General features: G+C 36.3%; 1 protein-coding gene across 1 annotated transcript in view; it reads right to left on the bottom strand.

The window, feature by feature from the left end:
• LOC121440230 (AF4/FMR2 family member 2-like) overlaps window positions 1-27,642 on the bottom strand; it is a 496,090-nt gene extending 468,448 nt beyond the window's left edge. The window contains exon 1 of the mRNA XM_041640968.1: window positions 27,182-27,642. Within this exon, the coding sequence (XP_041496902.1) occupies window positions 27,182-27,228 (47 nt within the window). The 5' untranslated portion in view covers window positions 27,229-27,642. The remainder of the gene's footprint in view (window positions 1-27,181) is intronic.
• Between the last annotated feature and the right edge of the window lie 265 nt (window positions 27,643-27,907).

Raw genomic sequence — 27,907 nt, 5'->3', positions numbered from 1 at the left:
TTGTAAACACTCAACAATGAAACAATTTATTTTAGTGAACAGAGTCTGTGTCAGTCCAACATTAAGTTAAAAAATAGCATGGAACCACCTCAACCACAGTAGTGCTTAATTGCTACTCAATTTGCATAATTTATACAAATTAATGTAGACTCAATAATTAGCATTTTAATATGGTTTATTGGAATCTAAAAGGCATAACAGTATGGTCTGTTAGCAGTCTGAACATGTTCAAACAATATGTTTTGTGAGTCACTGGCATCTCAAGTAGCTCTGCACAAAACTGGAATCAAGAAAACATACACATGCCAGTTTGTGTGTTCTGTCTATGCCATGATATTGGATCTAGGTTTCAATGATATACTTTCAGGTGATCATAATGGCATGATTAAAAACTACCATTAAAGAATATTGACAACACTTGTATAAATACTATGGACATATGCTATTCCAACATTTTATGCCCTTTTAAAGAAAAATTCATATTTTTAAATACTTATTCTTTCCACATGTGTATGCAATTATTGTAACATAAATAAGCAAAAAGTTGTGAAAAAATATAGCTAAGTTGTACTAATTTAAACTCAGCTAGATCTCTAGTAATATGAAGACAGATATTGACAGACATAATATTTCCAATTATTAAGAAAATGGAAAAGTGCTCACCTTTTATGCCACTTAATAATCTATAAGAGCTTTCATATTTATCTGGAATACTTTTCTCTGTCCCATCTGATTCCACTGGACTATTTTATTTCCCACCTACTGGAATTATAATTATGAAATAATCATTTGGATAATTAATATTAATTATAATTATTTGGCCTATTAGCTCTGGCCTATTATTAACTAGCTCTTACAATTAATTTAACCAATTTCTATTAGTCTATATTTTACCATGAAGCTCATGGCTTGTTACCTCACATCTTGCTTTCCCAGTGCCTGTTGCCAACTTCTAGTCTGTGCCTTCCCTCTATCTTTGCTTGGATTTTCTGCCCAGCTCTATTCTTCCTGGCTATTGGTCAAATCAACTTCTTTATTAACCAATGGTAAGAAAACATATTCACAGCATAAAGAAGGACATTCCACATCATCTCCCCCTTTTTTGTCTAATAAAAAGGAATATTTTAACTTTAACATATTAAAATTACATATTAAAAACAGGTATCAAGCAAGAATTATAGTTATATTTAATCTATTTGTATTTGAGAGAATTAAAGAAAACATTCTGTCATTTCTTTTATAAAGTTTCATATATATTTTATCTTTTATCATTACTAAGGAAAGTTATAATTATAGCTATCTATCTTCAATTCCATCAAAGACCCCAGAAGGATATAATATTACCCGAGTAAATAGGAAGTACATTGCAAACAACTTCCAAAACTCTGGAAATGACAGAGATATCTGGCTGCTTAGTCTCCCAAAATTCTTCTATAACATTAGGGCATCCATATTCAGTATATAGGACTAGAGTATCTGGTAGACTTTTCAATGAAACAGGAAATTTGAAAGACTCTCTCAACTATTTTGAAAAAATTAATCAGTTGCGTTCTTCTGTGTCTTATAGAATGACGGGCATACTCTTCTTTGAAGCAGGGACCCTGAATGGCTGTTCCATCTTGTTTTGACAAATTCAGCAGTCATTTTCCACTAGGTCATGCATGTCCAGTTCATACAACATACATCAAGTAGTCCAGGCAAGAGCAGTTTCTTGCACAAATAGTTAGCCTTGCCACACTGAAAGCAAACTCCATAAGGAGCTTCTTTGATGTCCATCATTCTCTTGAAGTAATTGGTGCTGCCAGGAGCAGATATGTATCACTGTTAAGAAAAGTCTAAGTTCTTAAATCATTTTAAATGCCATATTTTGTAGGTCTTTGAAGTATTTGAAGATAACCTATCCATCTGAAATATATCTCTGTGTATCTCAAAAACCTAACTAACAGGTCTATCTGCTATAGGAATTCCTACCTCCAGTAGCCTTTAAGTTACCTGCCCACTTGTGCATAGCTTCTTATACTATATATGTTGATGTAAAGCCTGCATCCAGCCTCTCTTTTCTGGCTGTGGGATTCGGTTGCTGTTCCCCATTCCAACAGACGACTGTAATCTGTAAGTCTACTCCTAAATAAATAGCCTTCTATTATACCCAAATTATGAACTAGTATGGAATTTCTTTTAAGTATTCTTCTTTATTTCTAAGTTTTATTTTATAGATGCCTATTAATTTGTATTTCTTAACTGTACACTACATTTTTAAATGTGCTGCATAAGCATAATATGTTTTGTTAAATTTTTAAATTTACTTATTTTACATCCCAATCACAATTTCCCTTACCTCCTCTCCTTCCATTTCCTCCCCCTCCTTCCCTCTGGCCCCATCGAATTCTCCCTCCACTTCCCCTTGTCCCCCCCCCATCCAATCCTCTGTTTCTGTCAGAAAGGGGCAGGCCTCCCATGGGTATAAAAAGCATGACATATCAAGGTGTAGTAAGACTAAGCACCTTCCCTTTTATTAAAGTTGGGCAAGGTGATTCACTATGAGGAATAAGTTACCAAGAACCAACCAAAGCATTAGGAACAGTCCCTGTCCCCACTTTTAGGAGTCCTATAAGTAGACCAAGCTATCCAACTGTCACACATATGTAGAGGGCCTATATCAGTCCCATGCAGGCTCCCTGGTTGTTGTTTCATATTCTTGAGTTCCTTTGAACCCAGGTTAATTGATTCTGTTGGTATTCCTATGATGTCCTTGACCCCCATATTTGTGTTTGCATTTTCGAACTCATGCTGACATGGTGTTCAAAAAATGATACCTGGACCCAAAAATGTACATGATTCCGCACATCTTGTTCTTTAACTACGACTTTCCTATAAAAGCAATCAGGAATTAAAAAATAATGATTCTAGGATTGAAACAAAGAAAATTTAAGATGATCTCAAAGTATCTTGATCAAGAAATGAACAATGTACTCAAAGAGCAAAAGGACATGACAATCAGATTGAAGTGTTTCCTAATGTTCAAACCTGGGGCAATAGTGTTGACAAAAAATGAAACTGTGATATTAGATATTGCATTACAGTTCTGTTTTTATAAAATTGGTATTAATTTTGCAAAATTAGTACTTACTTTCTTGCATAAATTTTCAACTACCTCAAACTTTAAAATAAATAATAGTAACAATGTGTTCTCACTCATTAAAACAAGAATATACTCTTTAGAGAACTAAGCTTAAACAGGGAATATTTTGTGAGTTTTTTAAACCAAATGTTAGCTTTTTTCCTAATTCCTGTTTGATTTCTGCCAACTCATTTTATTGAGTCAAAACTGTTAGCTACTATAATTGTTCTGGGAAATAGCTGATGCTTACACTGGGTCCAACAAATTTTCAAGCTGTGTTTATTGTGCTTTGACAGTGCAAAGGGATACAGGTCTGCACTGTCAGATTTCACAATTCAATTGCTTTTCCTAATGTTTTAAATTTTTACAATTATGGCTTAGTGTGATCCGTATTAATAGTGCTATAAAACATCTACAGCTATTATCTTACTACATTAAATTTATATCTCTTTATAGCTTGATCTATAAGTAAATATGGATGAATTCTAAAGCTAAAATCATAATACATAATTTATACAATTTTCTGTCCCAATTACTTAAATGCAAACTATTTATAAATAACATAGTCAGGTTGCAAAATCTGACTAATAGTACCATTGTCTTTTAAGAGTCAGCTCATTCACTAGGCTGAGGTTATCACCACGTACTTGTATAATGGTAATTTAGCGATAAGTGTTACAATTTTGTTTGTGCTTATAAGCTTTAATATCAACCAGACCTTTTTGATTAAATTCAGTATTAGCTATACAATATTGACATTGGCTGGAGTTCAGATTTTAAATGTTGTGTCAAAGCTTTTTCAATGTCTTACGTTCGGTAACAGAAAAAAAGAGGAAGTTATCATATATGCTACAAACCTGCTACAAGATCTCCCCAACACACACACACACACACACACACACACACACACACACACACACACACACACACAAATGCTCACAGATGAAAACTTATACTTACTTGCTTTCATACCATTGCCAGAGCCAATGTTTCTATCAGGATTATTTTTCCCAATAGAATCACAATCTCTTGTTCTCCATTATAAGCTACAATTACAAATGTAGTCAAAGCATTTTAACAGTCAATTTACCTTAAAAAAACACTAGAAAATTCATTTGACCTAATTTATCACAATCTGCTACTTTAAAAGAACATGTAACAGAAAGAAGCTTGCATAGCATTTGCCAACCAAATAAATCCACTGCTTTATCAATGATGATTCCAATTGGTAATGTGGTACTACAGTCCCCGGTAAAGAGAAAGGGAACCTCAGTTTGCCAGGACTTCTATGCTGCCTCTTGCATGCTCTATGGAAGATAAGACATGTGTAGGCTAGATATCTAATGTTTTTGTGTTTATGTGTGAAACCCTGATAATGGGAAAATACTCTTTATACCTGGCCTTTAGTCCTAGGATTATTAGACTTTGTCTCTGCATTTTCTTTAGAAGTGGGAAATTCTGGGCATATTTGCATGACAAGATGTTAATGGAAAACAAGTGTCCAGAAATCTTCTTTCATGAATCTTTATTTTTGAAAGTGTTTTATATTGGGGAAGGCATGGTGATGAAAAAATATCTCAACTATACAGCCAAGTTAATGAGTTAGACTGACACTTTCGAAGTAATTTCCCTTGGGAATTTCTTATGGCACACTTGGAAAAACAGATTTTAATATTTAGTTCCTGGGGACATATTTATCTAAAGGAAACAGAAGAAATGTGAAGCAAACAGAACTCTTATCTTCCTTAAACAGAATATTTTCTGGAAAACATAAAATCATAAAAATATGTTTGAAAGATTATTTAGAATGGGAAAATTCAAATGGAAAGGCAAAAAACACATTACCTAGAAAATAAATAAATAAACAAAATAATACAGTACTTTATTGTCTCTATTTTAAATGTTGCTTCCTCATATTAAAGGGCTAGTTTACAGTTCATGGGGTAGCAGTGGTAATACGGATCATTGTCAGACTGCCATAAATCACCACCACATGCACCTACACTCATGTACTCTCACCTGGGCTTCAAGAGAAGTATACACAGTACTGAGACAGTTAACAGTAAGTTTAAATGGCAAGGAGCATGGTTCTTCCATGGTGTCTGGTGCTTTGAATGAGAATCATGCTGCTTCATAACAAAGAGCCCCTTTGGAACTACTTTTCCAAGGCAGTACTTTTCAAAGGCAGTACTCATACTTTTCCAAGGCAGTACTCATACTTCTTTCCCTTTGTCCCACCTCCTTATATCCCCCCAAATGGTTAGCCCAGGGAATATGTCATTAGTTTCTCAGTCTGGCTAAGCTGGATTGGAGGACTTTCTGGAAGGGTGACAAGGCTGAAACTTCTGCTATAAACAACGTGAAAGAGAAAGAACAGTTATACTTCACTTTGCAACTTGCCTAATGTAAAAGCTGCCAAAGAAGGAAGATTAATATTTTGAAATTATTTTATGAACAATTTTTTGCATGAAATCAAACAAAGAATGTTTCGTCTTTGATCCCAATTTCAAAAGTTCCTCATAAATGGTTTCTAACATCTTTATCTGTGCTTTAAGAGCGCTTTTTTTCCCTTGAACTACAAGGTATATAATTGAAGGCAGAGTTGTAAATTACACAACCATCTGTCCTTAAGCTGTCACAAATCATACATGGAAGAGCATATGTATAATGCGAATAGACTGACAAACTTTTTAGAGTTTACATGCGTCTGAGTTAATTAGTCCTGTATCCCACACATTTCCAAGATTCTTCAACAATATGTTTGATGAATTGGTTTAATTACGTGAGGAATGTGTATGGAAGTAGATGGTTTATAAAGTCACTGTTACATAGCCAAAGAGTTGCAGTTGACTTGCCATTTATTTTAAATTGTTTATAAACACACATATATATGTATATATTTGTATGTGTATATTACAGAGAACTATAAGTCTCATTCATTTTTTCACCTTGTTATCAATGTTGAAGGTGGTTATTAACATTGTTATACTTTGATATTAATGAAAATGTAGATGAATATACATTATCATCATGTTCCTCAAACGATGGTAGGGTATAATGCTTTCATCACTAATATTGAACTCCAATTATTTCAGAAGAGATGCGTGTTATCTGTGCCTCAGTTACTCATTTCCTTAGGGTGTGTTCCTGTATCTTAGAGTTCAATCATAGAAGTAAATTGTTATGTTAATTTGTTAGTGGTTTACAAATGAACACATACCAACAGATCTAGCAGCAATTAGTAAAGAAGTATATATGTGATAATATAAATAGATTACTTCATAGCTAAAGTTTCTTTTATAACACAACTGTAAGAAATTATTGTACAAATGTAAAAGAATCTTCCAGCTACAATTTCAGAAAATACTTGAGGTGCATTTAAATAGTAACTGCCACTGAATGTAAAGCAGCGAAGAAGAAACTGAACAAGTTCCTGCAGCATGTTCCCTAAACAGGAAAGAACTGAAATTAGCCTCCAAAGCAGTGGTTCTCAACCTGTGGGTCGTGACCCCTTTTGGGGCCACATATCATATTTACATTACAATTTATAACAGTGGCAAAATTACAGTTATGGAGTAGCAATGAAAATAATTTTAAGGTTGGGGGTTATTAGAACACGAGGAACTGTACTAAAGGGTCACAGCACTGAGATGTTGAGAACAGCTGCTCCAAAGCCATTTTCTGCTGCTGCTTTGTAGGAATAATCTATGCCTATATATATGAGCACGAAAACACTTATTCCTCTTAATACAAAGGAAACGGTGAATTCAAATTGTGTGGAATTTTCTTTATCATTAGATGGACAAGAGGCAAAAGCTGATCAGCCTGCCTCACACAAATGCATTCATCAAAATTCTCAGGTCATTCTGTGACAGCCTGTACAGTTAAATATAGCAGTCATGCACCTGCAATTCTTGGAGAAGAAATGAAGATTTTAAGACAAGTAGGGGCACCCAATGTTTCCTCTTGTCCTTGGGACAGGTGGCCAGCAAACTCCAGCCATGATTCGACCATTTTGCCTCAGACATTTTCCAGGGAATACTTTGAAAAGGAACAACAGGGACCTTGTAAAAGCCCAAAGGCAAGCTGGAACACACTGGTGTACAGTGCAGTCATCTGTATATCCTTGGGCCACCGTCAGACAGGAGGCAAAAACTTTGGCTCTCTGCAATATGATGACAAATGCTGACACTCTGGCAGAGGTTTCACTGGGAACTCTTTCTTTATTTGTTATCCTAACCTGGCAAAGGCATGAACTCTGCAGATTACTGATGTGAATGGAGAGGATGGCAGTGTCCTTGTGGAATACCAGGCCTGTTTCACAGTACTATGCCTTTTAATCCAGTCAAGACTCCCAGATAAACCTTTTTATTTTCTTCCTTTTCTTATATTGAATTCATACATTCACATGCTATAAAAAAACAAGATTATGATCAAGTCTAATCTGATCTGAAATATTCATTGTAAGTCCATATGGCCCCAGATGAGAGAAGCTATATGGTTACTTAGCCTTTGGCATTTCCATCAGGAAAAATCCAATGTGTGGTGATGTACTGATATAGAAATCCTCAGATACACTCACATATAAGTATATAATCTGTGCAATGTAATTTGTTTCTAATACGTTCTTAAAGAGTATGAGATCCACTGACACTCATGACTGTAACTCTGGACTGTTTACCTCAAGCCAAACTCCTATGAGGAGGCAGCAAGTTTGGGGGAGATTTGATTCCAAGTGTACTTTCAGTGCACAGTTGTCCATGCACTGAGAAATGGCCACCCTCAACTTAGCCTTCTTTATGCTTCACTAGTCTGTTTGACTTCCACACAAAGACTTCTTCTCAGGGCCAGTGTCTGAGTCATTATAGAATGGGGTTGTCAAAGGGCTTTGTAATTGTAACCATAAACAAATTACTTTAGGAAACAGGCCAGAGCCACCAGCCACAATAAAAGAACTTGTTCAAACATCCTCTTGATTACTGTATATCAGATTCCTTATTAAATAAGAAAAAAGCAACTGTAGGTGAAGTGATTGACATTTTAACAGAGATTTAATAACTAAAATAGAAGACATGCTACAGAGCGTTGTTCACTATTTAAGTCTTTTGTTCCCTTGCAGATCACAAATTAGGAGAATGGCCTGTCATTGATGAAGATTTCACTGAAACCTTGGTCAACAGCATGCAATTCCTTGTTCTGTTGAATTTATTTGAAAATGCATTTGAGTGTATCCAAAGCAGAGACAGCTGGGACAGTAAAACACAGAACCAGGAGAATATGACCCACTGAGCATAGTGAGGCCAAGACAAAAATGTGGGAGCCTGTTGCCCACCATCTGGGATTCTCAGATGTACTCTGCTTAAGCAACTAAAAAACTCAACCCTGTTGGGTTGTTTAGCCTTGGTAAAATCAGACTTTCTATTGCAAAGAAGAGTGGGGGTAGTAAGGAAAGTTTTTTAAAGCTGATTTGAGAAAAAAAAATCCACGCTAGCGTCTAGAACATCAAATGGCTCTACAAAACAATATTTTGATGATTTCAGTGTAAATGAATCAGAAACATATGGATTACATTTCCCTTCACATGCATAGGGGTCTCAAAATTAAAGAGGGGAAATAAGGGCTTCAGGCAACATGCATTTGGAGTTATGCTAAGCCCAAAAGCATTTGAAAAGTCTAAAGAGTGGTGGGCCCACAGTTCAGCTGGGTGTGTCTATCATGGACAGTGAGACATTTTATAGGTTTTAAAAATGTTAGATAATTAAAGGTCCATTCTTTAATGCATCTAAAATGTAAGCTGATGTTATATGATTCTTCCCTGTAAGTGCACAAGTGCTTAGAGCAGCTGGCATTGATTAGTTTATTGTAAAAAGTAATGCTTAAATAAAATAATAGCATAATTTGTGTAAACAAAATGGTCCCCAACAAGAGAAAATGGTAAAACAAAAAAAAGCATATTTACAAATATGGTAAAAAAGAGAGATGGGACGGGGGTTATCAGGAATGGTCCTAATAGCTTAAGAGTTCATTACACTAAAGCCTAGAATTTAAAAGTAGCAGATGAACAAATGCATGCTTATGTGTATATATGCATATACATACATGTGAACAGGCAGATGTATATATAACAACATATTTATGTATGCATATACTTATAAAATCTTTACTAATACCTTACTTCATCAGGTCTCCAAATGGACAATCTTAATGTTTTTAGTTGATATTGTACACACATATGTGTCCTTATATTCAGGTACAAAGTAGAGTTGAAATTCTCTGAATTTTTAAACTTTCTTATTTTGACTCATTTTATTTTGCATTTAATTTCCTCTGCTTTGTATAACTCTCATGTCAACATGAGTGGGAGATATTTATTATAAATGAAACTGAATCAAAAATCATTGCAAGTGATTTCACTAAAAATGTTTTCAAAGACTGGAATATTTATTCAAAAGTGTTTTAACAAAGTAGAGTAAGATGTTTCAGTATTTTTCTGAATACACAGAAAGTCTGTAATCCAATGTGGAATGAGAAAGAAGACTAAGATACTTGAGTCTTATTCTATAAACATGTAAAAGTGGGTAGATACAAGGCAGAGAAATATATATTCTTCATTATGAGAATATAACCCTCTAAATTCATACCTTAACAATAATAGTCTTCTAAGAAGCATGCCAATACTCAGATGGAGACTGGTTCCCTGCACAATGTCACGGAAGTAACAATGAGTTAGGTTGGGGGAGTAGTGACTAGCTACACTACCATAACTTACATAAAATGTCATTTAAATGTCACTAAGAGGTGATAGTAACTAATAGGGTCCATTTACTAATATCACAAATGAAACAAAATGTAAAAGGATGCCATAAATAGGTCTGCAGTTCTAAAATTTTTAACTTTAATATTTTTAAAGATAAATTAATTTGGAATTGTAATACTAATTTCATTGTTTGCGATATTTATATTGCAATAATCTTTTTCTTATTTGCCACCTTAAACTCTGCCATTGGGAAAAATATTGCAAGCCATTTACTTCCAAAATTTAAAGTGAATTTAATATTATTTGTGTTTTATTGTCTGATAAGTTCAAACATGAGAATCACAACCAACAAATGGCTGATACTGTAGCTTTTCCCTTATGAAACGATAAAAAGCATTATAAAAATTCAGTGACTGAAATAACTCCAAAATAATCTAGTTTAATATTTATCTAATGTTGGGATCCTCTTAACAGTTTCACTGATAGGGTCATCCAGGCATTTCTTAAACAAAAGACACATGAGCATCTACACCTTAAACACTAGGTAACCTTCACTTGAATAAAGCAACCAAACATCTAGAGTCGGACCTTCCTTTTTCCATTCATGATTAAGCACAGATAAGGTCATTGTTTATGGCAGTGCAAAGAGAATATTGATTTAATAAATGACACATGGTCACGTAATGTTTCTCTCACAGAAGACAACCACCATGTCAAGGGTACATTACAAATATAACAGGCCTCAGTCCAATTAAATGCAAGAAAATTATTATCATAAAGGCCCTCGTGTCATCTACACTTATTGACAAATTAGATCTCTGGAAGAAATCAGCCCCTTTGGCAAAAAATCAATATTATAAAGTTGAATTCATGGGTTTCTAAATAACTCATTGATAACAAATCAAGAGAAATGGCTTTTTGAGTAATGACTTAAAGACAGCAGTAATCGACAACGTTTGTGGGGGCTAGATTTTTACTTCAGATACTTCTTAAGCAACAAGTAAAAAAAGTGAGCACTAGACATTGACAAAACCATTCAAGGCAACATTGGATAAGCCTTGACTCCTGGCAGCCACAAAAGAAAGCCAGATGCCCCATGCCACAAATTTCCACATATAATTGATGACTCCAGTTCTTTTGGAACAGAATCTTTGGAAATGGTATTCTGTGGTTGGTTCCAAACAATTCTTTTCTCTCTCATGTTGATTAGTGACATAAATTTCAACTATGAGTTTACCAGAGTAGAAGTGCTTAAGGGATCTGGGTAGATTGGGCTATCTCTATGTATGATTTTTTAATTTATGTACATATGAGTATCTCTCTTTGTGTGTACATTTGTGTGTAAGTATCTGTGAAAACCAGAAGAGGGCATTGGATCCCTTCGAGCTAGAGTTATGGAGTTGTGACTCTCCCAATGTGGGTTATAGAAACCAAAATATGGTTCTCTGTGAGAGAAGAATGCACTAGTAACCTTGGAGGCATCTCTCCAGCCCCTCAAGCTATCTGTTTCTGTCATTTTAAAGTGCCATAAACTTTGTAACCACAAGGATCCTTATGCATGACCTTGAATGGTTTAAAGAAATACAGGATGTCTGCCAAACTTTTACTGTGTTTTAAGTTATTTAATGATCAGAGGGCAATCATACAAAAGTTACTGTAATATATCTGTGTCTGACGTATGACAGGCATTCACAATTCAGGAGATGAATAAATAAGGGGATGCACATTCCCATCCTCAGGATGTATTACACTTGGTGTTTCATTCATCCTGGTCCAGACTATAGTGTGCCACACAGAGTACAAAGAGAGTATCACTTCTTGAGGCTGTAGTGTCAGAGTAGTGGAACTTGAAATCCAATTTTCACCTTACAGGGCCTGTGGATAATCATCACCAGGGAAGCACGGGTATTTGGTTTTTTTTGTTTTTTTTTTTTTTTTTTTGGTTTTTCAAGACAGGGTTTCTCTGTAGCTTTGGTGCCTGTCCCGGAACTAGCTCTTGTAGACCAGGCTGGCCTCGAACTCACAGAGATCCGCCTGCCTCTGCCTCCCGAGTGCTGGGATTAAAGGCGTGGGCCACCACCGCCCAGCTGGAAGCACAGCTTTTATAAATTCCAAGTAGTAGCTTTTTAAGATGCAGCTAATGAGGAGCAATATCTCAAAATGTCTCTTTGGGAAGCCACATCACAGTACAGTGTTATGGTGTCAAGGCTCAAATACAATCTTGTCTATTATCTACTTTTGTGAATTTGAACAAACAAGTCATTCTTTCTGGGCATCGACATCAAAGCAGCAAAGTAAATAAGTTTACTATTTCACTGGAAGGTTTAGCAGGGTTTGCATGTGCAGATTGTACAAGCTAGTATCTGGTATGTAGCAATCCATCAATTCTGGGAGCCACTATTGTCTCCCAAGTATACAGTTATGTTGCTATGTGTATTCAGTTTCCCAGGAGGCATCAGGGCTTGACATTTGTCTTCTGATTTCTCACATGACAATTAGAGAGGATACAATCTGGAAGGAGGCTGCCCTCAGAGAAATTGGTGGAGACCTGCTTCTCATTCACAGGGTAGCTGAGCATGGGCTATCTAATGGGATAAAAGAAGATCAATAGCCTCTTAGGAGAAACAGTGCAACCACCTACCACCCACACACTTCCAGAAGAATCTTAAGTCTTTCCAGGTTTGAGACATTTTTTCTGAGCTATGAGAACACAAGTGAAAGCAAGAAGGGACCTGCCCACAGAGCTTTGGGAGGCAACTTGAACTAAAGATCGTAGATTATTCTGCAGTGCCCCTAGAGCAAAGCTGCAAGGAAGGGTTTGAAGCTGGAAGTCTTTTTTCCCCAAGCCCCAAACTGAATTTTTTTCAGAACTTCCCAAATGGAAATAAATCAGCTGCCTTAAAAAGTAGAAGCTGAAAGCCCAGCTGCTGGTGGGGAGGCTGAAAAAGGATCTGGGCTATCTCTGAACCTCTTCAATGACCTCTACAGTTCTGAAGTTCTGCAATACTCCACTGCTACAGGAACAAGACTCCAGAACCACTGATGCCAAATCAAGTAGAGGCTTTTTTTTTCTGTCTTCTTTGCCATCTATACTGCATGAGAATTGAGCCACAGCTGCATTTATTGATAATCCCACAAATAACTGAAATCATTTACACAGTTTCACGATGAGTGGTTGTAGGTCTTTTCATTTCCTTTATAACTCTTTTATGATTTTAAAATTTGAGTTTTTAAATGGAAAATTATCTTCATGGGAAAACTGACCAGTAGAAAGTCCTAGTTCTCATGTTGCATGATAATGGAGAAATACATAATATGAGTACTGTAACTAAAAATTCTTGGTCATCCTTTGTCTATGGAAATTCAGCCTTATTGTAAATACTAAAAATACAAATAAGTGCATCTTGATTTTCCACAGAAATACAGTTTGAGTATCCAGTGCTTTCCCTTTAGTTAAAAATTCAAGTTTTTAATAATTCAACAGTTTGAGTTCAAGATACCTGTTTTTTTTTAATTGATGGATTATAAATTACATGAGTCATGGTTTTGTACCTGAACTTTAGAATACAAGGAAGCAATTTGCAAGACATTAAAAACTTCTATCTCCTGGATGTTATTTTCCCTTTCCCCAGTGAGGAAACAAAGAAATTTGTTCATCACCCCTTCATAATCTGTGTATGAAAGGTAAAAAATGCTCATTTTCTTCTAAATAATGTTTCATTTTGTCCAATCCCCTCAGTTATTTAGCATAGGCTGCTCCAATAATTACAGTCTTTTAAACATTTCCCTCATAAAACGAACAAACAGTGTTTAGGAAAAATTAGTTAAATGACTCCAGGACAGTGATATTTTTCCCTTTCAAACATTTGATGTAAGCATCCAACAAATGGTAGAAGAAACTCTGCAAGTGTGATATTTTCCCAATGCTTTTAGAAATACTTAAGGGCACAAGTAAACCAATAACTATGATGGTGTTTATAAAAATAAATGTCAGGAATTTACAAGATAATGAAAGGGGTGAGTAGGTGATAGAGAAGGGAAGGTTTGTATTTACGAGGAACAGCAAGGCTTGTCCACAAGGCCAGTTGAAATCCACTGAGAACTTTGTTCACAAAAAGAGGCAGTAGCAACACAATAAAAGATCTAACTTATATAGATCAATTAAAATAAAAATTTCCCCACTTCCCACCATTAGTACCAACATGCACCATAGTTGCTGGAAGTTTTTTTTTATTTTTAATAATAAAATTTTAGCAAAAAATATGTACAGGTCCTAAAATTGTGTGAAAAAAATAGACTTACAAGGATCTATTTGATAATCTATCACCTATTCCCATGCTATACATCTTATAATAGAAAACTCAAATTCCCAAGTAAGTTCAATTCCAAAGATTTCCAGCATGTAGAGAAAAGAAGACAGATGAGACATGAGAGAATAAATAACCCTCACTTTGGCACACTTTTTCTTCAGTTCTGATCTCTGGGTGTTCACCATTTCATTCCTGGTGTTTACACCTTTGTGGTATCTGGTTGTCATCACGGGAAAGCAAATGTGTTCAGTTCAAAAATAATAATCACAGTTACCTCAAGACCTTGAATTATTATTTCTGTGAAGTCTTGTGATCATAGTCATCCCCGTTCAATTCATATAATCACAACAATATAAAAATGGTAATAATAGTGTGAGGATTTATTATGAAGTCCTTTCCCATCGTCTGACCTAAAGTCCTTTTGAGAAATACCAAGAGCCATGAAGCTTCTGACCTGTGTATCATTTATGATGCCCTTGGGAAGCAGGCCCTCCCTAAGAAAACCAAGGCCTAGTGCCTCATAAGGTTCTCATTACAGACAGGAATGTGCCAGGCCATATGCACTGAAGGTTGTCAAGCTTTGTGAACTCCTCCACCCCCCCCCCAAAAAGGAACCTCTCATAAATTTTGCAGAATATATTGCTTTTCCTTGAATTTTTATGATTATGTTCAATTTAAGGAAACTTACCCCTTGCTTCATCATTTACTTTAAGAGTTAGGTGATGTCTGTGAACTCTTATCAACCTTTTCAGAATCATGTTTTATATATCTTAAAAGTATAAACCCTCATCTAACCATTAATGTAATAGATTTTCATTTTTAGTATGTGAACAAAAGCTATACAGATTTCAAAGTTTTTTTTTTGAAAGGACAGACTTACTTTTCCTTATTCCATTAAGGCAATGAATCTAATGAAAGATGGAAGTAACAAGTGATTCGAGTATAGAACTGACCAGGTCTTGGTATTAAAATCATACTTAGAGTGATAAGAAACAGCTCAGAAAGATGCCTGCTTCTGTAGCAGTCACTGTTGTGTTCACAACACAAATAAGAATTCATCCAGCTTGGGGTCAGGGGCCTGACTGCCATGGTAAGCTCTTGTGGCCTCAGCAAAATTTCGTGGTTCCTGGTAATTCACTTATGTGAGTTGTTTTTTGCTGTTAATTTAGTACATGTGTTTTATAATAGTATGTGCAAAATACCAAAATTCAGTATATAGTAAGAACATCAGTGCCTTAGATCTGTAGATGTGATAATTCTTAATATTATCCCCCAGATTGGAGTCTTCTTTCCACACCCTAGTAACCTAGAAGAAGGGAAAGGGCTCAATAGACTGGTGTCATCAAGTGGGAAAGCAAATAAGAGACATAAAGATCTTTACCTATAAGCCTTAAAAATAGGAATAAGTTGCAAAGACAGATGCAATCTTTTTAAAAATCACATTATAAGAAGCAGACAAAATCACAACTTTATTCAATGTGTCATTTATCTTGAGTGACTAATATATTATTTGTCCAAAGTTAAAATTGAACATTGATAAACTCTGAAATAAATCAAATGCCATAATTTATGTAATTTTAAAAGAAAGATCTCATCGAGAGTTTACTACTCATAGATGTTGGTTAAAATCTTTGACCAGCATCCCTACAAATTAATCAACTGAGGCTATGTTGGCTTGACTGTCATTGTTTACTACAAATCTACATTTAGAGTTCACTTTAACTTTTCAAGCTATTTGATTTCATCAAATTTATCTTCTTTGTTCACGATATATGAGTCACAGCAGCTGTTTACAAAATCCTTTGTGGTAGAAGTGTGTAATGAGTACATTTTTCAATGGCATTAGTTTGTGCATTGGGCATTTTACTGCAATTCCTGTGTAAGATGCCAATCAGAACCCAGTGAAAATAGTCTTCATCATTCTTAATGGGAAATTTTATAGCTTTCATTCTGAATATATTTGAACTATTGAAGTTTAAACTGTCACCAAACTTTAAAACAAAGTGAAATATAAAAGCCAAAGAGTTTAATTGTAGCAAAAGGAAATGGTTAACATTTTGCTTCTTTTTGCAAGGGAGGGGGCATTTCATGACTCTTGCACTTTTCTGCAGGATTTTTAGCTTATGTATGTGCTTGATCTCTAGTTAAAATCCCATTAAGTACTTACTCACTGCCTTCTTAGTATATCCCCATTAAGTACTTACTAACTGCCTTCTTAGTATATCCTTCAACATCTGGTTAATTTAACCAGATGGGTGTTTTAGAGCCACTAAAATTTCCTAGATATCCTCATCACCTTCCCTCTCTGTAGCTGACTTCTAGACTTACGTGCTCTCACCTTCAATTTTGGACTGTGAGAGGGTAATATATAGGGAGATTTTAAGCATCCTCTTATTACCTTTAAGTCATATATCAATTCCATATCTGCAAAGGCAGGAAGTGGTAGAAACACAGGCAACATTTGCAAGAAACCTGCACTTTAATCAGACTTTTGCAGTTTACTAATTGTGTGAATTTGTGGAAGACATGTGAGTCTCTGATCTGCAATTTCTCAGGGGAAAAGTACCTATGCTTTAGGGTGTTTGTTTAGTGGGGTGATGTTTACAAATGATATGATATAATATACTGTATGCTCTTTTGCTTTTTGCTGACTGTGAAAACATCTTTACAGACTTCTTAAGTATCAAAACATGGAAACTTTTCTGCACATTCTCGAGATGAAACTGTCATCTGAATCCTCCAGAAGCATAAATAGAAGATATGTTCCATCTAAAAATATATGTTTGCAAAACCCAAATCCTAGGTTAACCTCTCAAGCAGGAAAAGTAGAAAAACAGCATCTGGTTCAGTGTAGAGAAATTACTCAGCAGAAGTTCAAGGCATATTTGACTCATTTTGTACTACACGATCCTTAATACAGTGATTGTGACACACTGATACTTTTAACTATGATATAGCATTTCCGCAATATAAACTTTCTTATTTTTAATTACTTTGAGAATGTCATACAAGAGCACCATCTACATCACTGCTGCCTCTTCCTTCCCTCTTTCAACCCTTCCTGTTCTTTCTCTCTCAAATTTTATGTCCTCTTCTTCAGTTTTGGCCATGGAATTCGCGTCCCAAAGTATGTTGGGTAAGAATTCTGCTTCTGAGTCTTAGCCAAAAGCACTTTATCTAAAATTTGAAGCACTAACCCATAAAATACTATGATACTGGATGTAGTCATAATTTATCAGAAGAAAAATACTAGATATAAAATATAAAATGATAGACAAAGCTACAACTCTGAGTTACCTCTTCACAAATTTGATCACTAAAGTGTGAATCAACTTGTTGTACAATAATTCTTTTATAGACATAAAAAGTGAAGCTAAACCCCTAGTGTGAATCAGTATTGTCGAAAATCACTGTATAACTGGAAAATTTAACCTTGTTGATTTCAGTTCTGATGTCTGAATTATATTGAAGTTTACAGACTGATGTAAACTCTCTCCAAGCCCAAAATTTTCTGCATACAACAAAGACAAACAGAATCATGAGTCTCTTCTTGGAGTAGATACCTAGACAGTTATGCCCCATATTTGATTATTAAACCCAAAGCTAATTTATATTAAAAAAAACTGGAAAACAATCAGCAAAAGCTTCATCAACAGGACTGCCTTATTATACATTCATCCCAGGGAATCATTGTGGGTTAGCAGGATAACTAAATATTTACTAGATTGTACATTAAGTCACGAATCCATTGTACCCTCATTTTGTACTGTGTAAATTAGAGAAGTCAGACAACAGGAATCATAACCTATCACATAGGAAATTTGTTTTTGCACTTTTATTCTCAATATTTTAGTTTTAGTATTACTATTCAACCTAGATTTGCTGTTTTGAAAACCTAGCTCAATGATCAACTGAATTTAGTAAATATGTGATGGTCTATGCTGAACTGAGAAGCTATTATTACTCTAGGTCAAACATTAGCAATACAAAAATAAGAGATATGGTCTAATCCTGCACAAGAACAAAGGTGAATAAAGACATCAAGAAAGTGAGAAAGTGTCCTGCACTCAGACAAAATTGTATTAGTAATGATAACACAGAAGTGGGGAATTTGAAAAGATTGGGCAAGAGTATTTGAGTTAGAAGGAGAAAGGAGCCCAGGGTATGTCCTTATCCGGATGCTACATAGATTTAGAGTCGATATATGAATGATGAAATAACCAAAGAATTATTTGATGTTCAATGAGTTAATTGTAAAAGCACATGGAAACACCAGTAAGATGCTATAAAAGCTTAAATTTTAGGGAAAGTAAAAACAAAAATTTAGAAAGTAAAATATTGCTACACACCTTCTAATTAAAAAAGATTGCATCATTTAAAAGCAGGCATACACAAAGACAGAATATTGTATACATAATAAATAAATATTTTAAAAAAAGAAAAGGATAGAATGAAGAGGAGCTATGCGTCTGGGAGTATTTAAAAAGCTGTGATATATACATCTTTTGAAAATAGTTATTTGGCCAGTTGCCAATTTACAAACATTTAATGGTTTTGGGAAAACAAATTTTCATTTGGCATTTCTTTGAATAATTGCATCTATGTTTTCATAGCTCAGGCAGTCAAAATAGCTGTTATGAGGTTTGTGGCCATCTTTCATCAAAATGGTAGTTGGTGTTAAGGAGAGTATGCAACTACACAGCAAAACAGAATACTGGCAGTTGTGAGATAAATATGAGTCAAAGGTTCAAAGTTAGCCATTTCATGTTGATTGTTGGGTGTTCCAAGCTTTCTAAATACTACAGCTTTCTACTATTCTATTTTTCGTTTGATTGTTTTATTATTTTTGAAAAAAAGGTCATAATCTGTAGCCCAGGCTAGCATTTCAATCCACCTGGTTTAGGATTACGGGCATTCACTAGAAATCTTGCTAGCCACTCCATTTCTCCTTGGACACTGTTCAAAGTTCTTAAAGCATTTTGTGAGTCAAATGAAAACTATATCACTTATAGCAGGTCTTTGTAAATTCCTCTTTTAGTTGCAAGCCTGTAACACAACCTTTTCCTACATTTAATTCTATATTCTAGTGTTATGTCTCTAAGGCCATAGAGGCCAGTACATTTTCTTAATCTGCTACTAAAAGTGACACTAGCAGAGTGACTGAGAAAGTCACTTTACCATGCTAGGCCTCAGTCTCCCTGTCTGTATTATGTAGATACAAGACCAGAGGGTTCTAAAGAGCCCCCTAGCCTTAAAACAGTAGGTTCTAGGAATTGATTAATGTCTATGCACCAGAGCCAAGCATTTTGCCAGCAAATAAGTAATAGCTAATTGATGAGACCTCTCCATGGCACTTCATCAGAGACATCCATCATACTGAATCTAATTTAGTTACTGTGGCTGTGCCGACCTGGCATGAAAACAATCAGTCCCTTTGGAAAATTAATTTGTTCAAAAAATTAGTTGACTGACATCCTGGAGAGGGAAATAAAACCCATGTGATTACATTTTTACGTTGTTCAACAGATAGTTAGGCCATCCAGTACATGCTGCCATGGTCTGGAGGTTAAACTGACCTCATAACATACTCTTTTTGGGTGGCTGATTTGATCAAACCAGCAATCCTAAGATAAAGGAGACATCACTCCCAGAAAACTTCTTCCAATCTTTGTTAAAGCCTAAACTATAGCTTCAACACTGCTTTAAGACAAATAATGATTTGTTTCTGTTTTGTTGTTGCTGTTTACATTTAAGAAAAAAACATTTTAACTCTATTTCAAGGAGATATTCTGCCTACCAAAGGAAATTTCTGACTCCAAGAATAGAGTTAAAAAAAAAAAAGTTACCAAAAGAAACAGTATCTGCTCCTGGGATCAGCTTTTCACAGAGGATTATTTTTTTGGAAATCTAACAAAACAAACCATTCTTCTCTGGATAGAAATGATTTTTTTTGTTTGAGGAAGGACGGAACATTGAAGAATAAACAGGTGAGTAATTTTGAGCTTGGGATGAAAAAAATCATATTTCTCTAGGATAGTCCCCAGCATATGGCTTAGATATATCATTACTTGCCTTCAGAAGAGCAGACTGAAAGATTACATTAAATCACTAGTTGATATTCCTTTCCAAATGAAACAATGTATATTTCTTTAAAATCCATACCTAAGTAATCCATAATCAAAATCAGATTCAGTCTATAGTACAATATAAACTCACGGATAATTTTTCTAATTCCAGCAAGTTTGTAAGCATTAGTAGCTAAGGTCATCAAGAAGATTTACTTTAAAGAAATTCAACAATTCGGTGTATCACCTACTCCATAGTGTGGAGTGCCTTGAACAAGCATATAAAATTTCATTAAAGTACTACATAAAAGTTTAACATTAGATGAAGCCAGTGCTGGACCTTTGTTTAACAGTCATGATAATTTATGGTGTAGATCTGCTACAGTTAAGTAGAAAAACAGCTTTCTCATGATGAAATACAAGTCATAAAGGCTGAAACTAAAGGAATGCTCAAGGAATCCAAACCCTCCAATCTCTCATCCCTTCTTCAGATTTTTTGTCACATTTTTCCTGAACTTTCTCTGTATGAATCAAGACACAATAACATGGACTCCTTTAGCCACATGCTTTAAAAAGCATTCCTTATGCTTTTTCAGTGCTAGGCATATCTTCCATTTTATAAATTTATATGTTTAAAAGTTGTACACATAGCATGGTATCTATTTCTGTCTTTCCTATTAAGTTTTTCTGTAACCATTACTTGTTTTCATTATCTTCTGCAAAAGAGATCAGACTGCTAAAAGACAAAAATAAGAATAATCAAAACGCTACAATACAGACAGAGGCCGGTATTATCGCATGGACTTATTAGACAATATTTTTGAAAGATGTACATTTGCATGGATCAGTGTTTGAGCCTAGTACGGTTCTAATGTAAATCAACAGATGGTTATTGAGTAACTCTAATGGGAAGGAACAATGCTATATGGTGGAAGGGGGAGATACACTATCACTTAGGAAACAATCAGGATCTTAAACATAAATTCCATAATGTAACAGTAGTGAAACATTGAAAAGCACAATCACCACGTTTCATTTGATAATCCATTTGCTGTGTAAACTTAAGCAAGTCACTTAACTTCTCTGAACCTCAATTTTATCCCCTTGAAAATTGTGCTAATTATGCCAATTTTTATAAAGCCTCAAGGTTACTGTTAGGAGTAAAAGTACAGATAAGATAGATTGAAAAACTTTGTCAAGGAGTGTTATAAACTTCCTACACCTAGCTTTGAGCCTCCAAAAATCAGAGAAACATACTATTGTCTCCTTATGATCAATACCAAATTTGGAAAATTTGAGCATTCAAATTATATGGGCAACTCAAAGATTTCAGTTTTCTCAAACTTCAATTTTCACTGTTGTATGTGATGTACATAGATGCATATCACAAATGTAATTTCAGTATTCTGTACTTCTAGAAAATATGTTGATACATATGGGTTAATACTTATAACTGCCCATGAAAAAGGCATTCATGCAAGTAACTAGAAATAAGATGATTGATTATAGTAAAAAATATATCAATGCATAAAATTGTCATAATAAAATCTATTATTTTTAATATATGCTAATAAAAAGGAAAGAAGACAAGCATGTCAAAAGACAGTATCAGTACACATTTTTTTCTTTAATTAAAAGAAAAAAATGTGAATTCCATGGCTGGTCAAGTGCATGGTGATTGCACAAATATTTTTTTTCTCATGTAAGTTTAATATATATATATATATATATATATATATATATATATATATTTTCCAATTCATTTGGTTCAGTAAGAGCTAAATGTCTTCAACACACACAATAAATTAAAAGTCAATAAGCTTTTGTGGAAGCGCACCTGATATGGAATTCAGATATTAGATTTTCTGATCATGTCCACGAGGCTGAGTGGAGTTGGATAAGGTATACACCCTCTCTAGAATCCAGTCTACTCATCAGTAAAACAAGAACTCTGGAAATATCCCACCCAAAATGATAAAAACAGACATGTGATATGGAATAGTAATGATCTTGCTGGAAATATTCTACCAAAATGTTCTTGGGGTTTGCTCCATCTAGGGTGAAACCTGACCTGCTTACTAAGTAGTTGACATTCCTGAAAATAACTATCATCTTAGGACAGGATACCACAGAAAGTTGTTGGAAAGATTAGGCGAGGTTGAGTATTCAATGTATGGAGTAGAGAGTCTCCCAAGATGAATGAACCACAAGAGAAATGATGAACCCGGGCCCTACTGCAGCTTGAAACACACATACAAATGCATGTGCATGCACATGCCCTCAAAATAAATTCTTCAAGTTCAATTCTTGAATTCATTAGTCTGCAGCACAGAGTTTTTGCATTTATCAGTGAATATGTGGCTTTTTACGTTGTTCTTCCTCTATCTCACAGCAACCACAGAAAGACAAAATTAAAGGGGAAAAATGTAATCACTGAACTGTTTTGTCTACATGAATAGTTAATCTAGTATGTGACGATTAACCACTTTGAAGTATGACCTGGAATTACAAGTTCTTAGAAAAGCAGCTTCTATATTGTTCTACAGGTGGTCGTTTCATTGGATTTGTAAAATTTTGAAATTAGGTTAAATATGTGAAAATATTGCATGCAAAAAATAGTCACATCTAAGGACAATTGACATAAAATGATGGTTCAATGAATTGAACCATTTCTATGTAACATTAATTAGCATATTTGAATGCAATATAATTTTATTCATCTATAAAATGTTTGGAAGGTCAAGAACGAATAGAATAACTGATTCATTTTTGAGTCAGTCATTTTCTTTCATGATTTGTGTATTTTAAAGTTGTTAAGTGCTTGACCGGATCATAAACAAAACAATTCATGTATCATCAAACTGATTTCTAGCATGAAATTATTTCCTTCTACGTTCAATAGATATAACTTCTAAGATTTACTGAGACAGCTTTTTTGCTTTTTAATTTTTATTTTTTTCCAGATATCTGGAGGTTGTAGAGTGCATCTTTTCAATAGAAAGCATTACCACTTTCAATCTCTCCTTCTCATGCACGTCCTTAAAACACTGTATCCAATATAATTTGCTGAGTGAATACTAACGCATACCAGAGATGCATATAACACTAGGTAAAAGCATGAACTTTAGAGTTTCTTTTTAATGCACTACAGAGTATAAAGAGAAAAAGATCAATGGACGACAGCAGAGAACAAGAGTTCTGTGAAGCACCAGGCCTTAAAGAAAATGAGACACTTTCCCCTCCCCGTGCTGTTCTAGTAGCCCCAGCATGATGGAGGTTATACTCCTATTTTCCACACTTTCCCATCCACAAACAGTCCTGTTCCACTCCTCTGGTAGACTATAGCTAAGGAAGCCCTAGAGGACCTGTGTGGACCACGGGAGTGGGTGGAGGCAGATGGGCTGCTGTGATGCAGGCCATGCCTGGCTGGAGCTAGAACAGTTCACTTTTGTCTGGAAAGCAGGTCCCCTCCTCCAGCCCCCATAAGGTCCAGAAAACTTGGGAAAGTGTTAGCTGCTGAATCAGGCCCTGGGGGCTGCCTTCATTCAAATGGAAGAAGCCTGGATGGCACATGGCCCCATCTCAGGCTTGACAGCCTCACATAGACCTTTGAACTTTCTATTTATATAACAGTTTAGTGAGTTTAAGTCTCTTCCTGTATAACTGCCCGTTTCAAGCTTGCCTCTAATTAGGCTACTTGTGGGACATCACATAAAATCTACAAACAACTGATGCAGTCCTTTGCAGTGAGAATCAGGCCACTGTCATAATCACTTAACAATTTATTTCCTTGGGATTTTTAATATTTGAGGTTTGATATCATGGAACTTTTCACTTTTCTGCTCTTAAATTTTTTTTTATATTCCTCCACACACACATTTTCTTTTTTAATAAAAAAGAAACTGCCTCACAAAAACAATTTTGCCTGCCACAAAAACAGCACTTAATGCTATGGAGGTAGATTCTCTAGGAATAGAAAACCTGTACAATTTATAAACTTTTACATTTATATTAATGACTTTGACATTGCTGATAAAGGAGTCCAAATCTAGCCACACTATCTCCAGATTCCTCAAGAATTCATTTATTAACAAGGACAAATCTATGGAATGATTTAAAGCATGAACTACGCTTTGTCCCCCTCCTATGTCTTTATTCCTTCTTTTAAAAAGATAAGATAATGCATTTGGCAGGCACAAACATCTGTGCCTTTCTTTTCTTTCACAGAATGGTTCATATTAAGCTCTAACTCAGGTGAACACTGTTCATGCATCCAAGAATCCTAAAGAACTTGAGCTTTCACCCTTTAATTGAGTCCAGAGCACGACCCATTAAGATACCATTGTAGTTTGTAAAAAACAGTGATACATTCTGAAAGGCATATGAGCACTCCCAGGTACTGCACGTATCTTCACACCACAGCATCATTTTTACCCGATCTTTAGAGTGAACATTTGTCCTAACACAAGCTTATGTTTATCAATAAGCATTTATTTTTATTTGCCATAACCAAGTGTTTGTAAATAATGCATATATCTGCTTATGTTCAGTCGTTCTTCATTAAGCTTAAGAAAATGGGTTATTTTCATTTAATATTTTTACCTCTCCTGATGCATTTACTGATAGAAATTTAGGTTGAGTTACTGTAGACATAGTTCCAAGCTTGCTGTTCCACAAGTGAATAGGTTTAATGCAAATGAGCTCCTTAATTTTCATGCCTTTTCCTCCTGTCTGTCTTTCTACACACTTGGGACAGTGTCTATTATCACTTTAAGGCCCCCAGTAATTTAATGAAGTGGAAGTAAACATATAGCAAAGATATAACTAGTATTCTCATGAACTCTGAAGTGTTTTGAAGGTTACATAGATTATTATTAAGAACAATGTCAAGTTCACACACCATGGTCATATTCATGTTTCCTTTCTCTTTGTAGGTGCTTAAAATATAGAAGCATAACCATACCACAAATATTTATAAACATAGATTCATGAGAAAACTTGCCCCTCACATTCAAGTGGGAAGGAAAAATTGTCCTGGATTATGGATACAGAAAGAAAAGGTAGGTTTATACTATTTCCTCAGTATTTTTCTTCACATCTACTAAATTATCAAATCGGTCAACATGCTCTAAAATGGATGTGACACAGTTACAGATGAAGAGGAAAATGATTTTGTATTTTCCTTAAGAAGAGATATCATCTCTAAAGGAGAACAGGGACACATGTTCCTGAAAACCAGAAATTAAGCAGAAATGTTCACAACCCCTTTAAATATTCAACTATGTATATGTAACATTCAACTAGAATTAAAACAATAATATATGTGTGTGATGTATTCTGGAACATAATGTCTAGTATACGTTTAAAATTTCAGCTAACCCCTGAAATCAATTATAACAATGTCTGTTAAATTAGGTGTTACCTAAAACACATATTAGACAAATTTGTATGTAAATAATAATGCTGGGGTTATCAGTTGTCAGGAAAATACATTACTATAGCAGAGTATAGGTTGTATACAGGAATACAACATTAAATTGAGCAGCAATTTCAAGATTTTTAAAATACTTTTCATAAGATTAGATTCTTTAGTTGTAATATGTTTTCCTCATAGCCGAGAAAATTTCACAGTTTTGAAGACATCTATTGATTAATATTGATATATTTAAACATTTATTTAGAATTGCTATAAAATAAAATGTAAGGGATCTTGGGTTTGCAACCGAAGCAGTCATGAGTGGCATGAAGCTATTGGCCAAGCCTCTGACCCTTTTTAAAGAAGGAAATTGCCTAAAACATGACATTGACAATGAAAATCCCTACAAAAATAATGCGCGGCATTCATAGCCAGCAGCTTGTAGTTTGAACCTTGGAAAAGATTTCAAACTGTTGATGAGCACTACAGCTTATTCTCATCGCATTTAAAAGGCAAGAGGAGTACCATTCGAAGTCCCTGCGCAGAGTCTGCCTCCTTATTCATCTAAATACTTGGGCTTCGGGGATTTTTTTTTTTTAAAGTCACGAATAAAGGAAGACAACGTTTGTAGTAAAGGGTGAAGTTTTTCTAAAGTTAATAGATCCGAGGATCAGTGTCTATGCGCGCCTGCACACCACAGAGAGGAACAACTTTCTGCCCCCCTCCCCCAGTCACCTTTGCACCATCTTTAAAAAGCTCTCCACTGCAACTTTAGCATATTTTGTTAAACCTTGGAATTCTAGCTGTGTGCCCATTACACAAACCTAAGGCTGCCTCCCACTGGGAGGCCAACAGGGGTTCAGAGGCTAATTAAATGTGCATTGACTTGGGAGCTACAGACTTCAGGGGACAACTTCAAAAAAGCCTAGCGCTAAAGGCAACTGGGCCATAGGTCCCTAGTGCAGTGGCCCCTGAAGACGCTGTTCTGAGAAGAGGAAAGTAGGTTGGGTAGGCTTTAGGGTAGGTTTTGGACCTATGCCTTTCCGGGTGGGGATGGAGGTGGCGACAGTGTGGGCGGTGGCCGCTAAGCAAGCTGAGGGTAGCCTCTGGGTACCTGGCTGTCTCTTTTTCTCCCGCCACTGGCTGCTGGCACTGACAACTGGAAAGTTAAAGCATTTCAGACTGGATCCTGCCCAGTGATCCACTGGCGAGAAAAGCCCCTGAGGTCGTGAGGGTGGATGGCACGGAATCTGCTATGGGCCAGCTGCAACTCTTAAGACTTGGAGTGCAAAGGGATGCTTTTGCCGGCATCCCTCCCTGTCCCTGCACCTCCCCCATCCTTGCTCCCCACCAAGGAGTCACTGAAGCCAAAGCTAGAGGTATCTGGGAGCAAGTGGGAGGGTGTCCAGGGCGCCCCCCACAACAGCTCTGGCTCTTCTTAACAAAGGCGAAAAGCCAGACCAGACTAAGGGATCCCGCTTATCAAAAGAGAAGGCAAATTTTAACACCTACCACTGCTGTTCCAAGTCCCAATCCCTGAAAAAGTCGAATAGATCCATAGCGGCCGGCCGGGCGGCGGCGGCTGGCTGCCGTCTGTCCCTGCTCGGTGCTTGTCTGCGCCGCTCTAAGCTGCGCGGCTCTCTCGCTGTGGTCTGCGGCACGGTTCTCTGGCCCTCCCGCCCTGTTAAAAGTGCTTGGGCCGCATTAGCGGCAGCGGCGGGCGCCGGGGATACCTGGTCTTGCGCTCCAGAGCAGTGGTGGTGACCGCGGCGAAGGCGATGGCACCAGGCAGGCAAGCGCCTGACCGCCCGCTCGGGTCCACTCACTCCGCAGCTTCCCGTGTGCCCAGCGCGCCCAGGCTGAGGCTACCGGCGCTTAGAGCTGGGGCTGACTGGGCCGCCCGCCTGGCAGGCTGCGGGCGGGTGGCGACGGCAAAGGCGGGGGCGAGTGAGGCAGTGGCAGTGGCGCGGCGCGGCAGCCCGGGCGGCAGCGGTGGCGGCGGCTGCACAGGCGGCGGCGGCCAAGGCAGCATCACACACTTACACACTCACAGGGGGCGGAGCCTGGGCAGCTCGAAGCCGCGACGTGGAGCAGACACGTTATCATCCTTGGATCTGGCAGAGGCTAGCCCCGCCCTCCTGTGCTCCTGGACCCCCCCCCCCCATTCTGTCAAAATCAGCTGATAGGGGCAGTTGCAGAGCTGAAGACTCAGACTCGGCCCAGGACTCAGAAGAGGTT

Source organism: Microtus oregoni, unplaced genomic scaffold, assembly GCF_018167655.1.
Source record: "Microtus oregoni isolate MIOR12 unplaced genomic scaffold, Mior012 000067F_000, whole genome shotgun sequence".
Classification (NCBI taxonomy): domain Eukaryota; kingdom Metazoa; phylum Chordata; class Mammalia; order Rodentia; family Cricetidae; genus Microtus; species Microtus oregoni.
The sequence above is the reverse complement of the archived record's forward strand: the minus strand, read 5'-3'. Positions and strand labels throughout refer to the sequence as shown.